General features: G+C 46.7%; 1 protein-coding gene across 1 annotated transcript in view; it reads left to right on the top strand.

The window, feature by feature from the left end:
• PCSK4 (proprotein convertase subtilisin/kexin type 4) overlaps nt 1-16096 on the top strand; it is a 39182-nt gene extending 23086 nt beyond the window's left edge. The window contains exons 14-16 of the mRNA XM_044278934.1: nt 13399-13518; nt 14281-14544; nt 16083-16096. Coding sequence (XP_044134869.1) covers nt 13399-13518; nt 14281-14544; nt 16083-16096 — 398 coding nt within the window. The remainder of the gene's footprint in view (nt 1-13398; nt 13519-14280; nt 14545-16082) is intronic.
• Nucleotides 16097-16619: the final 523 nt, after the last annotated feature.

Below are 16619 nucleotides of genomic sequence, written 5' to 3'. Positions count from 1 at the left end.
TCTGAAGAGGTGCATCCCTGCTGTTCCTGGAGTCGAGGGAGAAGATCTGCAGGAGCAGATAAGTATGAAGCTGCACCTCTGTGTCCCCCACCCCCCTCCCGCCCTAACTCTCTGCTCTGAGACCTATGGGCCTCCTGGGTGAATGGGGATCTAGGTGGCATTGTTGTTCTGTCTGGGGCGCAAGGGTCATGGAGGCACTTAACTGGGCAGGCGTCTCTGGACGCTCCTGCTCCTTCTCTGGCGACATATCATGTCTCTGAGCGGCGCCGCTTTATCTCGCAAGCAGCGCACTTCCCCCTCCGGTCTCCGCTTCTCTGGGCTTGTCATCCCCCTTGCTGGGGACGCCTTACTTTTAGTTTTTTCCACGCTGAGCGGCGCCGGGGGCCATTTTATTTTGCTTCTTTAAACAGAGAGCGGAGCGCTCGCTCTTTTCGCGATCCTATGATGCGATTGGGGGCGGGGGCTAATAGAGACCGGGGGGTGGAGCCTAATTGGCGCTCCGACTCCCTGCTGCTGCTGAGAAGTTTCTCACACTGAACGGCTGCTCCCCCACTCCTCTCTGGATTGGTTGCTTGTGCTCTTGCCTGAGCGGTAGGATTTTTTTTCTCTCTGTACTGATTCCAGTCACCTTTGTGAAGAGACCATCATGCCTAAATCTAAGTCCGGTAAGACCTCTTCTCAGACCCCAATGGGGTCCTGTATGGAGTGTCTGCTTCCACTTTCGGTCACTGGTGCCTGTGCCTCCTGCCCTGCCCCTGGACAGAATCACCTTTCTCCCCTTCTCTTGCCCAGTCCAGCCCCCCCCCCCATCACTGCGGAGCCTGCGGCCCCCGCTTGGGCATCTGCCATGTCCAGCGCGGCCGCTGATTTGGCCCTGTTCGCCAAGGCAGCCATGTCTTTTATGGAACGTATGTCCGTTTCCAATCCTGCTGCGCCAACCACTCCTTCCCCTCACAGTTGTTCCCGCAGAGGACGCCTGACTACTAAGAGGCAGCGTGAGCGACAGCATCCCTCCTCGGATGACTCCGCTTCTCCCCCTCGGCTAGAAGCTTGCTCAGACTCCTCTAACCCCCCCCCCCCCCCCGCCAAAGCTCTCCACCATGGTGGCTGATCTAGTAGCGGCTATCTTTGACACCTTTAATCTCCAAGGGGATTCTCCTCCTTCCACTAGGAGGGAGTTCCCCTTTTTCCTCCCAAACAACTGGAGGCTGCTGTCTTTCCGGTCCATGAGGAATTTTCCGCTGTCATAGCCAGGGTATGGAACCGTCCTAATCAGAAGTTTTCCGCCACAAAACGCATGGATACTCTCTATCCTTTCCCAGCGGACAGCGTGGAGAAGTGGTCTTCTCCCCCTAGGGTGGCCCTCCCGGTAGCCAGGTTGGCCAAAAACACGTCCCTCCCTGTCCTGGACGGCTCTTCTCTGCAGGATGCTGTGGACAGGCGCCTAGATTCTCTGGCCAAATCCATATTCTCACTGGCGGGCACGTCACTGTGACCTGCCTTTGCCTCGGCATGGGTGGCCAGAGCTCTCTCAATGTGGCTGGCGGACCAAGGTGCATCTGCGGACACACTGGATTTGGTTCTCCATATGTCTCAGGCCTCCAAATTCCTCTGTGAGGCTTCCATGGACATCTGTTCCCTTTTTTCCCGCATTTCGGCCCTCTCGGTCATTCAACGCAGGGAGGTCTGGTTGAAGGTATGGGACGCTGACGCTTCCTCCAAGCGTTCCCTTGCGTACCTCCCCTTTGAGGGTGCCAGACTTTTTGGGGCTCAACTGGATGAGTTCATCTCTGCCGCTACTGGGGGCAAGAGCACTCACCTTCCCCAGCCTAGGGCTAAGCGCCCCTTTCGGGCGAGGACTTCCGGTTCTCGGTACAAGTCCTTTCGTCGCTTCTCTGCGAACAAGTCGCCGCCTGCTTCCTCTGCAGGAGGGTCAAAGGACTCCCGTAAGAAGCCCTCTTTTAAACCCCAGCCTACCTGGCACCCCAGGACACAGTCGACCCGCCCTGCCGCTCCCAAGCAATCTTCTGCATGAAGGGGTGCCCCCACCCCTCGTGGTGGGGGGCCGCCTGCTTTCTTATCAGCAGGTTTGGAGGGCTCATGTTCAGGACGCAGGGGCTCTAGAGATTGTAACGTCTGGTTACAAGATAGAGTTCGCGTCCAGACCACCGGAACGTTTTTTCTCCTCTCGCGTTCCAGGGGATCTGACCAGAGCCTCGGACCTCTTACGGGCAGTTTCTTCCCTTCTGGACCGGGGGGTTATTACCCCCGTTCCTCCAGAGGAACAGGGCACAGGTTTTTATTCAAACCTGTTCGTGGTCCCAAAGAAAGAGGGGTCGGTGCGTCCGATCCTGGACCTAAAACTGCTCAACAAATCTCTACGGGTGCAGAGATTTCAAATGGAATCCCTCCGCTCCGTTATTGTTTCTCTTCTTCCAGGGGAGTTCCTCGCGTCCGTGGACATCCAGGACGCTTATCTGCATGTTCCGATCACAGAATCTCACCAACGATTCCTGTGCTTCGCCATTGGGGCTCGTCACTATCAGTTTGTCGACCTTCCTTTCGGGTTGGCAACCGCCCCTCGGGTCTTTACCAAGATCCTGGCACCGATCATGGCGCTTCTTCGTACCAGGGGCATTCCTTTGCTGCCCTATCTGGACGATATCCTGATAAAAGCCCCCTCGCTTCCGCAGGCCGAGGACAGCGTTCGGATCACTGTTCAGACTCTGGAACAGTTCGGCTAGATAATCAGATTCCCAAAGTCCTCTCTCCTCCCATCCCAGAAGCTCCCCTTCCTGGGAATGATTTTGGACACCTTGTCCGCCAGAGTGTTCCTGCCACCCTCCAAGTCCTCCCAGATCCAGGGGGCAGTGTCACATCTACTGCGCTCCCAGTTCCTCTCCATACGGGAATGCCTGCGGGTCCTGGGTCTTATGGTGGCCTCTTTCGAGGCCGTTCCATATGCCCAGTTTCACACTCGCTTGTTACAACAGGAGATCCTTTCCCTCTGGAAAAAAAACCTCTCGGGGTGTAAACTATCGCATCCGCTTGTCTCAGCGGGTTCGGGCAGCTCTCCGTTGGTGGCTATCCCCATTGAACCTGAGGGCGGGGAGATCCTTTCTCCTGGACGGTCGTCACCACCGATGCCAGCCTCCTGGGTTGGGGCGGCGTTCTCCAGTCGTGCACGGTTCAAGGGATTTGGTCGGCGTCAGAGTCTCGCCTTCCAATCAACATTCTGGAACTGAGGGCGATTTTCCACTCTCTCTCTCCCATTGGACCCCTCTCCTTGCGGGCCTCCAAGTGAGGATTCAGTCGGACAATGCCACGGCCGTGGCCTACATCAACCATCAGGACGGGGCCCGCAGCCGGATGGTGATGCAGGAGGCGACGAGAATTCTGGCGTGGGCGGAGTCGCACGTTCCGGTGTTGTCAGCAGTTTACATTCCAGGAGTGGACAACTGGACAGCGGACTTTCTAAGCCGCAACACGGTGGATCCAGGCGAGTGGTCTCTGCATCCAGAAGTGTTCTAAGAAATCTGCCACAGATGGGGCCGTCCGGATGTGGACTTGATGGCGTCCAGGCTCAACAACAAGCTCCCAGTGTTCCTGGCTCGCGCCCGAGATCCGAAGGCGTACGGAGTGGATGCGCTGGTGTCTCCATGGCAGGACTTCAGCCTCCTCTATGTCTTCCCTCCATTTCCTCTCCTACCAAAGGTTCTACGCAAGATCGAGGCGGAAGGGATCCCGACCGTTCTCATCGCCCCAGAGTGGCCTCGCCGCGCGTGTTTTTCGGACGTTGCTCGGATGCTGGCGGACGCCCCATGGCCTCTTCCCGACAGACAGGACTTACTGTCTCAGGGCCCGCTCTTCCACCAGAATTTACGGTCTCTTCGTTTAACGGCGTGGCTGTTGAAACCGCCATCCTGAAGAAGAGGGGGTTCTTGGATTCAGTGATTAGGACCATGATCAGAGCGAGGAAGTAGTCTTCCTCCTGGATTTACTATCGTACCTGGAAGGCCTTCCTGTCCTTTTGTGAGAGTTCGGGGTTTCCTCCCCTTCACTTTTCCATCCTGATGGTGCTGTCGTTCTTTTCTTCAGTCCGGGCTTGAGAAGGGACTGTCGCTTAGTTCCCTGAAAGGTCAGGTTTTGGCGTTGGCCGTCTTTTTTTTTCAGAGGTCCTCTGTATGTTCCCCCTTTGCCTCCTTGGGATCTCAATTTGGTCCTGCGCGCTCTGCAGTCGGCCCCCTTCGAGCCTTTGAGGGAGGTTTCTCTGACTGTTCTCACCTGGAAAGTAGTCTTCCTTGTGGCCATAACTTCCATCAGACGGGTGTCGGAGCTGGCCGCTCTTTCCTGTCAGGAGCCTTTTCTGGTTTTCCACCAGAATAAGGTTGTGCTCTGTCCGGTCCCCTCCTTTTTTGCCCAAGGTGGTCTCTCCCTTCCACCTTAATGAGGATCTTGTCCTGCCTTCCTTTTGCCCTTCTCCGGCTAGCCCCAAGGAACGCACTCTGCATTCCCTGGATGTCGTGCGGGCCCTGAAGGTGTATCTCGCGGCTACTGCTTCCGTCTGCCGTTCAGATTCCCTATTTGTGATTCCCGAGGGGCCTCGCAAGGGTCTGGCGGCCTCCAAGGTCACTGTGGCGCGCTGGATCTGCTCGGCTATTTCCGCGGCTTATCGCGTTCGTGGTAGAGTTTCCCCGGCTAGGATTACCGCTCACTCCACTAGGGCGGTGAGGGCTTCCTGGGCAAGACGCAATCGTGCCTCTGCGTCTCAGCTGTGTAAGGCGGCCACATGGTCGTCCTTACATACCTTTACAAAGTTTTATCAGTTGCATTTACTGGCTTCGGCTGATGCTGTCTTTGGCCGCAGGGTCTTGCAGGCTGTGGTTCCTGTTTGACCGTTGGACGTTCTTCCTGGCGGTGCTGATGTTTTTTCCCACCCCATGGACTGCTTTAGGACGTCCCATAGTCTGTGTCCCCCAATGGAAAAAAGTACGAGAAAAGGAGATTTTTTGTGAAACTCACCTGTAAAATCTTTTTCTCGTCTTTTCCATTGGGGGACACAGCTCCCACCCATTCTGCCTGTTGCAGGAGGGGTCTTCAGTTAAGTTTCTGTTTATGGTTGGACCTTATGGCTTGGTCCGATGGTTTCCATAATTTTTTCTTGCTCCTTCTTCTACTGCTTGTGCAACGCCCGAGTTCCTCCTGGTGGAGTCAGGGGGTATAGCCCGAGGAGGAGGAGCTCTTTTGTATTTGCATAGTGTCCCTCCTACTAATACCTCTAAGCTATACCCATGGTCTGTGTCCCCCAATGGAAAAGACGAGAAAAAGATTTTTACAGGTGAGTTTCCCCAAAAAATCTCCTTTTTCCATTAAAAGTATTCTTTATAAAGCCTTTAACCACTTCCAGACCAGGCCATTTACCTTCTTCCTAACCAAGCCTAACTGTGAATCTGACATGTCACTTTATGTGGTAATAACTTTGGAGTGCTTTTACTTATCCATTTTGTGACACGTTGTACCTCATGTTAATGGTAAATTTAATTTATTATGTTTTACCTTCATTTATTTAAAAAAAAAATGTCCCCAATTCACAGAAAAATTTGAAAAATTCACTATTTTCTAAATTTGAATCTCTTTTAAGATTGATAGGGATACCTCATGAAACTGTTATTAATTTAACATTCACTCTGTCTACTTTATGTTGGCATCATTTTGGTAATGTTTCTTATTTTTTTAGGACATTAGAACATTTCCAAAGTCAACTTTTTTAAGGACCAATTTGGTTTTGAAGTTGCTTTGAGGAGCTTACATAATAGAAACCATCCATAATTTACCTCATTTTAGAAATGTTTTTTTAATCCTCGCCTCCCAAAAAATTGAAATTTGGTCAGTGTTTTTTATTTTTTATGAGGTACACCATGTGGTGTATATGATATGAACCTTATTCTGCAGGTTTATAAAATTATGGCGATACCAAATTTTATATATTTTTTTTAATCTTTTTATTACTTTGCATAATATCATTTTTTATTAGAAATCTTATTTTGCATCGCCATATACCAACATCTAGAACATTTTTAATTTTCTGCCAATGTAGGGCTTGCCTTTTGCAGGACAGACTGTACTTTTTATCGGTACCATTTTGGGATAATTAAGACTTTTTGATGACTTCATATTATGTTTTTGGGGAGATGAGGTGACAAGAAAGCTGTAGTTCGCGATGAAGAGAGAGAAAGTGAAGAAGTTGCGGCACTCACCGGAGTAGATAAATTGTTGCTGCTTTAGGGCTCTTTCACACCTGCATTCTTTTTTTCCGGCATAGAGTTCCGTCGTCGGGGCTCTATGCCGGAAGAATCCTGATCAGTTTTATCCTAATGCATTCTGAATGGAGAGTAATCCGTTCAGGATGTCTTCAGTTCCGGACGTTTTTTGGCCGGAGAAAATACCGCAGCATGCTGCGCTTTTTGCTCAGGCCAAAAATCCGGAAGACTTGCCGCAAGGCCGGATCCGGAATGAATGCCCATTGAAAGGCATTGATCCGGATCCGGCCTTAAGCTAAACGTCGTTTCGGCGCATTGCCGGATCCGACGTTTAGCTTTTTCTGAATGGTTACCATGGCTGCCGGGACGCTAAAGTCCTGTTTGCCATGGTAAAGTGTAGTGGGGAGCAGCATACTTACCGTCCATGCGGCTCCCGGGGCGCTCCAGAGTGACGTCAGGGCGCCCCAAGCGCGTGGATCACGTGATCGCATGGGGCGCTCTGATGTCATTCTGGAGCGCCCCGGGAGCCGCACGGACTGTAAGTATACCGCTTCCCACTACTACTATGGCAACCATAGCGACGGATCCGTCTTCAAATGCTTTCAGTTAACTTGCGTTTTTCCGGATCTGGCGTGTAATTCCGGCAAGTGGAGTACACGCCGGATCCGGACAACGCAAGTGTGAAAGAGGCCTTATTGGAACTTCCTTAGAAAACGATACATGGAGGATCCAGGGGCAGACACACTGTTGCAAGCGGCGACGGCCGTTTCGCGCGTGGGATCGTGCTTCCTCGGGCCACAGCGTTCCAATAAAGTAGCAACAATTTATCTACTCCGGTGAGTGCCGCGACTTCTTCACTTTCTCTCTCTTCGAGACATTCTAAAATGCCCATTCAGAGTTAAATCCTGACCCCCAGGAAGTTTATAGTCTATGGGCAGTCGGGAACTGTTTAAAGGAAACCGGTCATCAACTTTATGGTATGGCTACCTGGAAAAGAGTCATGGCTGCCTGAAAAGAGTCTAGTTATTCATGATATCCTGCTCTCACCGCCCACCTGCTGATGATTTACAGTTTTCTCCTTAGTTTCTCTCCTAGGAGAGAACTGTTAGTCATCAGCAGGGTGGAGGTGAGAGCAGGAAATCATGAATAACTATGACTCTTCTCAGGTAGCTGTGACTCTTTTGTAGGGCCGGGCTATGATGATTATACTGCTGGTTCTCGGCAATTACTTACTCTTAGCTTGTGCATTAGTAAAGGTAGCATGAGGCCTCATACACACGACTGTATTTTGTATCCATGTCCTTTATGTATTTGTTGCGGATTGCATACGAACCCATTCATTTCTATGGGTCATCTCAAAAAACGTCCCACACACGGATGTTATCCATGTGTCCGTTCTGCAAAAAGATAGAACATGTCCTATTCTTGCCCACAAAATGCGAACCACAGACCCATGGAAGTCAATGGTTCCGCAAAAAAATGGACGCAACATGGACATCACCCGTGTTTTGCAGACTGCAACCCGTATGCAGCCATTTGAATATTGCCTGAAGTTGACAGGTTCCATTTAAGGCTTTGCTTAAATCACCATTAATTATTAATGTTCTGCTCCATAGTGGGACCTCTTGTTGAAGGATCAAACGGTTATTGTAAGCTAATTTGCTATATGCTGCTGAAAACCTTTCTGCAACTACTGTGAGATGGGTGCGCTGGGGGAATTGCTGTGACCGTGGGCTAGGGCTTATTGTTACCTCTTGTTGTGGAAAGGAAGGTACCTGTTATCATCACTAGAAAGGCGGGGTTCATTTTAACTACTGTGTGGAGGGCTGAGCCCTATAATATTCCCTTGCATATGCAAATGAACTGTCAGTATTGGGTCCGTGTACCCACCGCAGGGTGGCAGACCCCGTCCGCACATCACAGCGCCATGGGTCCCAGTGCTGGCTTACCTGGAAGGAGACGCAGGCACCCGTCAGCATACCGCCGCATCCGTCCTCACTGCCAGGTGCGCGCGCACCTCTACCTGTCTTATGGGAATGGGCAGCTGGGTCCTGATTGCCTTTCCCACCCGGAGGCGGTGTCTTGTATATTTAAGGCAGCTTTACTTTGGCAGGAAGCGCCCAAGCATGGTTGTGATACCTGTTTACTCCCGCTGAAGCTTCCTGCTGTGTTCTGGACTGTCTGCATTTTGACCTCTTTGTTTGCCCTCAAATCTGTTTATCGCCTGCTTGTTGGATTACCTGGACTATTGACCTCTGCTCTGTTTTGACTATGAATCTGCCTGCCGTCTGCCTCTTGGATCATCTGGATTATCGACCTCTGCACACATCTGCCCATTGCCTCCTGTAAGTCTGCCTGGATTCCTGACCTTGCACTGCCTGACAACGAGACCACCTGATTCTACACTCTGCATTTATCGGAACCGTGTTTACCTTTATTGCAAGCGACTGTTGGTTTCCGTTTATCCTTTATTTAGTAAAGCTCTTCTGTTCCGTTAACCTGCCTGTTCACACTGCTGCGGTTAGCAGTCTTCTGGGTGACTGGTGCAAACACTAGTATCCTGACTCTGAGAGTCAGCAGTCAGCAATATAGGGCTAAAATCAGTCCTCTATCCGCTGACCTAGAGGATCCACATCCTCTGGTCGTAACATGAACATTAGAATTACATGTCACCATGAGCCAGCAGTGAGTTGCTGCTCTTCACTATTAAACCAATGGTGAATACAACCTACTATCCACAGGAGCACCCTGATTCTCCTTTGCCTCCAAGTGTCATTAAAGCAAACCACAAACCAGCACCAGGGGATGCATTGTATGGACACAAGTATTGGGTCACACCTCACAATCATTGAATTTAGGGGTTTCATTCAGTTTTACTAGCACAGGTGTATAAAATCCAGCACCTAGTCATGAAGTCTACCTTTACAAACATTTGTGACAGAATGGGTCATTCTAAGTAGCTCCCTGAATTCCAGTGTAGTACTGTGATAGGATGCCACTGTTGTAACAAATTGGTTCGTGAAATTTGTAGACGTTCCATGATCAACTGTGAGTGGTAATATTGAAAAGTGGAAGTATTTATAACCACAGCAACATCCATTATTTGGCAGACCACGTAAAGTTACAGAGCTGGGTCTGAATGGAGGAGACGTCATATGGAGGTGATCTGCCTGGTCACATGACCCTCCATCAGCGGCCATTTTGTGGACAGCACAAAAGACTTTGTAAACAAGGGGGCATGTGCCGTAAAGAATAACTATTCTCTATCTGGCAGGCTGATGAAAGACTCTGGGTTTGGCAAATGCCAGAACTTTACTTGCCTGACTGCATTGTGCCAACTGTAAAGTGTGGTAGAGAAGGGATAATGCTATGAGGTGGGTTTTCAGTAAATATTCCCCTGAACAGAAAATTTAATGCTTCAGCAAACCAAGACATTTTGGACTCCAACTTTGTGGTAACAGTTTGGGGGAGGCCCTTGTCTGTTCCAGCATGACTGTGCCCCATGGCACAAAGCAAGGTCCATAAAGGCATGTTTGGGGTGGAAGAATACCTTTGGGATGAAATGCCCTCTCATCCAATATCGGTGTTTAACCTCACAGATTCTGTTCTGGGTGAATTGGGAAAAATTCTAGCAGACACACTCAAAAATGGAGTGGAAGTTGTCTTGGCTCCATATGGGGACTGGCTCCTTATTAACCCTTTCATGACCAAGGGTCATTGATGCCCCAGTGTCCAGGTCAAAATGTACAAATCTGACATGCGTCACTTTATGTGGTAATAGCTTTGGAACACTTTTACTTATCCATGCCATTCTGAGATTGTTTTCTCGTGACACATTGTACTTCATGATAGTCATAAATTTGAGTCCATATATTTCACCTTTTATTTATGAAAAAATCGCAAATTTTACCAAAAATTTGGAAAAATTCACAATTTTCCAAATTTCAATTTCTCTGCTTCTAAAACAGAAAGTCATACCTAATAAAATATTTATTACTTGACATTTCCAAAATGATGCCAACATAAAGTAGACATATGGGGAATGTTATTTTATTTTTTTAGGACGTTAGAAGGCTTAGAAGTTTAGAAGCAATTCTTACAATTTTTTAGAAAATTTCCAAAACCCACTTTTTAAGGACCAGTTCAGGTCTGAAGTCACTTTGTGGGGCTTACATAGTGGAAACCCCCCATAAATGACCCCATTGTAGAAACTACACCCCTCAAGTTACTCAAAACTGATTTTACAAACTTTGTTAACCCTTTAGGCGTTCCACAAGAATTAAAGGAAAATGGAGATGAAGTTTCTAAATTTCACATTTTTGGCAGATTTTCCATTTTCAAAAAAAAAAAATCTTTAACACATTGAGGGTTAACAGCCAAACAAAACTCAATATTTATTACCCTGATTCCGCGGTTTACATAAACACCCCACATGTAGTCGTAAACTGCTGTACGGGCACACGGCAGGGCGCAGAAGGAAAGGAATGCCATACGGTTTTTGGAAGGCAGATTGTGCTGGATTGGTTTTCTGAACGCCATGTTTTTTATTTTTCTGCCGATCGTCTTGTGCAGGGGCTCGTTTTTTGCAGAAAGTGTTGAGGTTTTTATTGGTACCATTTTTGGGTACATAGGATTTTTTGATCATTCATTATTACACTTTTTATGGGGCAAGGTGACCCAAAAATTGGCTGTTTTGGAACAGTTTTCATTTATTTATTTTTACAGCGTTCATCTGAGGAGTTAGGTCATGTGATAGTTTTATAGAGAAGATCGTTACGGACGTGGCCATACCTAATATGTATACTTTTTCTTATTTATTTAAGTTTTACACAATAATAGCATTTCTGAAACAAAAAAAATGATGTTTTAGTGTCTCTATAGTCTGAGAGCCATAGCTTTTTTTATTTTTTGGGCGATTGTCTTAAATAGGGTATCATTTTTTGCGGGACGAGGTGACTGTTTGGTACTATTTTGGGGGTCATACGCCTTTTTGATCGCTTGCTGTTGCACTTTTTGTGATGTAAGGTGACAAAAATGGCTTTTTTTTTTTTACAGTTTTTATTCATTTTTTATGGTGTTTATCGGACGGGGTCTATCATGTGATATCTTTATAGAGACGGTCGTTACGGACGTGGTGTTACCTAATATGTGTAATTTTTTTATAGGAAAAGGCTTTTTTTTTTTATTATTTATTTATTTATTTTAACATTTTTTTTCACATAATTTTTTTTTTTTTCATCAAGTCCCTCTTGGATCATTAAGATCCAGTGGGGCTGATGGCTGTATTATACTTTGAAATGCTCTTGCATTGCAAAGTGTAATACATTCAGATGCCCTGTAGGTGGCAACAGCGGACGCTTTTGCAAAGCATCCGGTTGCCAGGGCAACCATCGGGGCTGCCATCGCAGCGCAGCAGCCCCGGTGGTGGAGAGAGGGAGCCCCCTCCCTCTATTAACCCCATGGATGCCGCTGCCGCGGCATCTATGGGGTTACAGAACTTACAGCAGAGTGTCAGCATAGAGCTGACACTCTGATGATGGCGGCGGCTCAGGAATGGAGCCGCCACCAACAAACAGCAGGGGGGCAGCGCTGGAAGGGGGGGGGGGAGCGGGGAGGTGGTATGTCACGCCAGCAGGGGGCGGACTCAAGGAGGGGGCAGCACTGGTAACAGATGGAGGGGGCACAGACGGGCTGCACAGATCGGGGGGGGGGGGGGGGTTCAGGTGTCTGCACAGATGGGGGGGCTGCATGGATCGGGGGGGGGGGGGGGGGGCGGCGGGCGGCGGCCGCCGCCCGCCGCCCACGAAGGACACTGATTTCAGGCTCTGATCTGCAGAGCGCAGATCAGAGCCTGAAACCGGCATTTTAACACTGCCGCGATCCAATTGGTTAGTCTGCACAGACTAACCAATCGGATCGATTGCCGGCAAGGGGCCACTCTGATTGGTCCCTTGCCGGCATTACTGCACTGCATACAGGGCAGGGGCAGAAGCTTTAATCCAAGCGCTTTGCAGCGCTTGGATTAAAGAGCTGCCAGAACGTGTATATATACGTGGTAGCTGCACGGGGTATGTGCAGCTATCATGAATATATACAGATTGCGGTCAGGAAGGGGTTAAGGTCTATGGATTTAGATTGGGATGTCATGAAAGCTCCTGCAGGTGTAATATGTAGGTGTCCCAATATGTTTGATGCAGAAATAGGTAGTTTGTTACACTATATGGACATTCGGTGTGGGCACCACCTTTTTGTCATAAACCTTGCCCTGACTTGAATGATATTCGTATAGAAGTGAAAGAAAGGAAGGAATAGAAAAGGTAAGAATATAATAACACCAATCGCTAAATAGGTGAGGTCACATAAACAACCAAAAAATGTAATGAAAAGCCCAAAAGGACTTAGAAGTTTTCCAGTCCTTTAAGATTGGCCATCAATAACCGATTGTCGAGGGTGCTATACCCTGCTGATCAGCTTTTCTACAGAAACGCCGGGACTACAGTTCCATCCATTGAGTAGTGGATGGAGATTACATACCACTATTCAATTCAATGGGAGTAGCTCTGCAGTAACCAACTCCATCCAGTACATACAATGAACAGAGCTGTAGTTCTTCCGCAGACTGCAGAACAGTAAATCGGTGGGAATGTCAGACCCCTCCCAATTAGAGATTGATGGCCTATTCTGAGGACCAGAAACCCCTTTAACCTTCTCAGTGTCTAGTAGTCTCCTTCCAGTCTTTTGTATGAACTCAAAAAGGTCAACATGGGATATTTCTGATTTAAATTTCGGCTGACTGTCCAGTAATCAGGTCAGATTACGAGAAGAGCACAAGATGCAATTGCCCAGGGGGCATCACAGACTCCCAGCAACAATACATATAAAAAGTTTGTGTGGACCTCTAACTGTACACTACAGGTTTTCATGTAGCTTTTACTATATGCATATTACTCAAAACTCTGTCCTATTATTGCTGAACGAAAAAAGAAATCCAGAGCATTTTTGAGTGCCATGAGGAGAAAGAAATAATTGCCTGCCAGATACTTCTACCTTTTTTTTTTTTTTCTCATATTTTTTTTGCTTATATATGTTGTATATTTACTTCAGCTAAATATCTCACATAAGCTGGTGTGTCTTTAAGGATTCTTGAACAGCTTTGTGCTTTTTCTGTATGGGACTAATGAAGACTTGATGGCTAGAAAAGTACGAAGTCCAGTATTGACAGAGTGCCTAAGCCATGACCCCAATGGAGCATGTCAGGGTAAGTTCCATACATGTTGTTGTCCACTATACACCATGGCAAAAAAAAATAAATTTGCACACACTGGGGGTCATTTGTTATGACCTCCTTTGCCAAAAACTGGCGTATAAAAGTTACAAGCCCGAGGTTTGTGACTATTTTTTAATACCCTGAACCTTTTAAAGGGGTTATCAGAGTATAAAACACCCCACACTGAATATACTTACCTGGCTCCCCGTTCAATGCAACGCTCATGTTCCTTGCACTGCCGCTGCAGCTTCACCCACGATGCTAGGGAGGCTCGTCCCTGCCTGCCATTGGGTGCTCCCCCCCCCCCCCCCGACACATCTGCGCATGGGGAGAAGCTGCGAGGAGCCAGGTTCGTATATTCAGTGTGGGGGGCCCGGCGTATGGGGGAGCTTTTATACTCTCGGATAACCCCTTTAATCTGAAAAGGGGAAGAGATCTTTGATAAATGACCCCCACCATTGTGTAAATTAGTAATTTTAAGTAAAAAATTACCGTACATTCTTGGGGTTATGCAGTGCTATAATCTAAAATATTTAGCAGAAGGTAAAAGGGGTTTTCTCAAGAGTGAGCATGTAGATCTCAAGGCAGGTAGTCCCCTCACTCGGGACCTCCTATTTGCTAGATGGGAGTTGTGTTAATAAAGTGTTTCGGGTGGACCCAGTCTTTTTATATATTGTATTTAGTATTACAGTGATAAAGATGTGTCACTGTTAGTCTATCCTGAATGTTCATAACATTTTCTTTTTACCCTAGAGTGTGAACCACCGTTTTATATGTTGAGAAACCTCTGCATATCCTATTGTCCGCCAAAATACTTTAAGGCTGTACAGAAGGCGAAGACAATAGAAAAAGAGCCCCAGGACCATAATACTGCTAGGATTTGTGCCCCATGCCACCCTTCCTGCTATACTTGCAGGGGTGATTCTGCTAATAATTGCACTTCTTGTCCTTTGTTTTCTACCCATGATAACCAACAATGGTCCTGCTCACAACTTAGCTTTCCAAGAGCTTATTCTGGTAATGCTGTCATGGCCCCTGGAATTGCTTTAGTGGCAGTGATTGCTATATCCGTCACTATGATTACATACTGCTTTATTCCCTCAACAGTCAAAAACTTCTGGTCATTTCAATGCCTAAAATAAAGCTGCATCTTATGTATAAAAATATTTGTGGCAATTATGGACTGTGTGTTTTACTATAAAGGTATGTATTTGCTACGATACATATATCCTTTTCACTTATACTGATCAGTAGCACTACATTTCGGCATGGTGAATTTGATGCAAATTTCAAGCCAAAAATCTGCAATATAGTGCAGTTGGGATTTATAAACTCCATTCACAAGAGCAGGAAAAAAAAGCACAAAGTACTGTTGCCAAAGACCTATAGATAGATTGTCTTCCTACAAAATGAACATAGTGTGTTAGGGAATTTAGATTGTGAGTCCTATTTGGGGACATACTGTGGAATTTTAAACCTGCAGCATGCCCTATAGGTTGTTGATCTCACCCCTTAGCACCGCCATGTCTCAAAGTGCCCAAACTATTAAAATATAAAATGTACACATTTATCCCATACAGTGAAAGAGTAATGGAAAATATCAAAATGGCCAATTCATTGTTTTTCCGTTTCTTCACCTACCAAATTTTTTTTTTTTATAAAACGTGTTCAAACTACAGATCACCACACAAAAAATGAGCCATTCGACATTAGCTATAAAAAGTATGGTGATTGAAATACATATTTTTTTTATATATCGAAGCCTCTCCAGGTGAAACGTACGTCGAGGTGCAGCTTTTGGTCACACGCTCTGGGTCCAGCATATCATGGGTAATACATGTTTTGTTGTTTTGCTCAGTTAGTTGTTACATTTCTTTTTATATCTCTATTACCACCTGCACTTGGCACACTTGCCTCTGTCTGTATTGTACAGTTCAATGGCTATGTGCATACCTTATGCCGCCATCCCAGGTTTTTGGGTGGGCTAGTTTGCCTTGTATTATTTGTACATTTTTTCATTTATCTTTCTGTGCATGCAACATACATACCAGTACATGTTACTTTGAGTGAACCTACAGTTCTCATAATTTTCATGCTGATGTATACCTTGGGCTGTGACATATTTTTCCTTGCCATTTGGGTGTTTGGGAGAGAGGTTGTATCTGACCTCCTTACATGAGGAGGTTGTATCTGACCCCCCCCCCCTGTACACTTGTGCCTTATGTTTCATATATTGTTTATGTGATCATGTCTCAATAAAATACATATATTTTATATGTATGTCTCCCACTTTTCTTTGGGGTTATTGGTTCTGTTTTTGGGTTGGCTCAGTATATTATACTAGACCCCAGTGTAATCTATACATTATATGTGAGTTTTTTTCTTATAGGTTGGTCTAAAAGGTTCATCACTTCCAGGTTTTTTTTCCTTTTCACTTCCAATCTACCTCTACTAAATACCTTGGGTTTCATTTACCTGCTGATCCATATCAAGCCTTTTCCCTCAACTACCAGCCATTACATTTTTCACCAGTTACATTTTTCATTGCTTTGCAGGAATAATGTGCTAAAAATGGACTTGCCCAAGTTTCTGTATGCCCTCAAAACATCACCCTTATCTCTCCCTAAGGTCTCATCTCGCGCCGTTCAGCAAAAAACAAATATATACCCATTTCAATTATTTATTTTTACCAGTGAAACCAATATAACATCTCAACATTCACAAATATACATTTCTGACATTCAAAAACAAAACCAAAAACAAATCGGTGACCAATATAGCCACCTTTCTTTGCAAGGACACTCAAAAGCCTGCCATCCATGGATTCTGTCAGTGTTTTGATCTGTTCACCATCAACATTGCGTGCAGCAGCAACCACAGCCTCCCAGACACTGTTCAGAGAGGTGTACTGTTTTCCCTCCTTGTAAATCTCACATTTGATGATGGACCACAGGTTCTCAATGGGGTTCAGATCAAGTGAACAAGGAGGCCATGTCATTAGATTTTCTTCTTTTATACCCTTTCTTGCCAGCCACGCTGTGGAGTACTTGGACGCGTGTTATGGAGCATTGTCCTGCATGAAAATCATGTTT

This window comes from Bufo gargarizans, chromosome 1 (genome assembly GCF_014858855.1).
Source record: "Bufo gargarizans isolate SCDJY-AF-19 chromosome 1, ASM1485885v1, whole genome shotgun sequence".
NCBI classification, from domain to species: Eukaryota; Metazoa; Chordata; class Amphibia; order Anura; family Bufonidae; genus Bufo; species Bufo gargarizans.
Note: the sequence above shows the minus strand (reverse complement) of the source record. Positions and strands in the feature narration are given on the sequence as shown.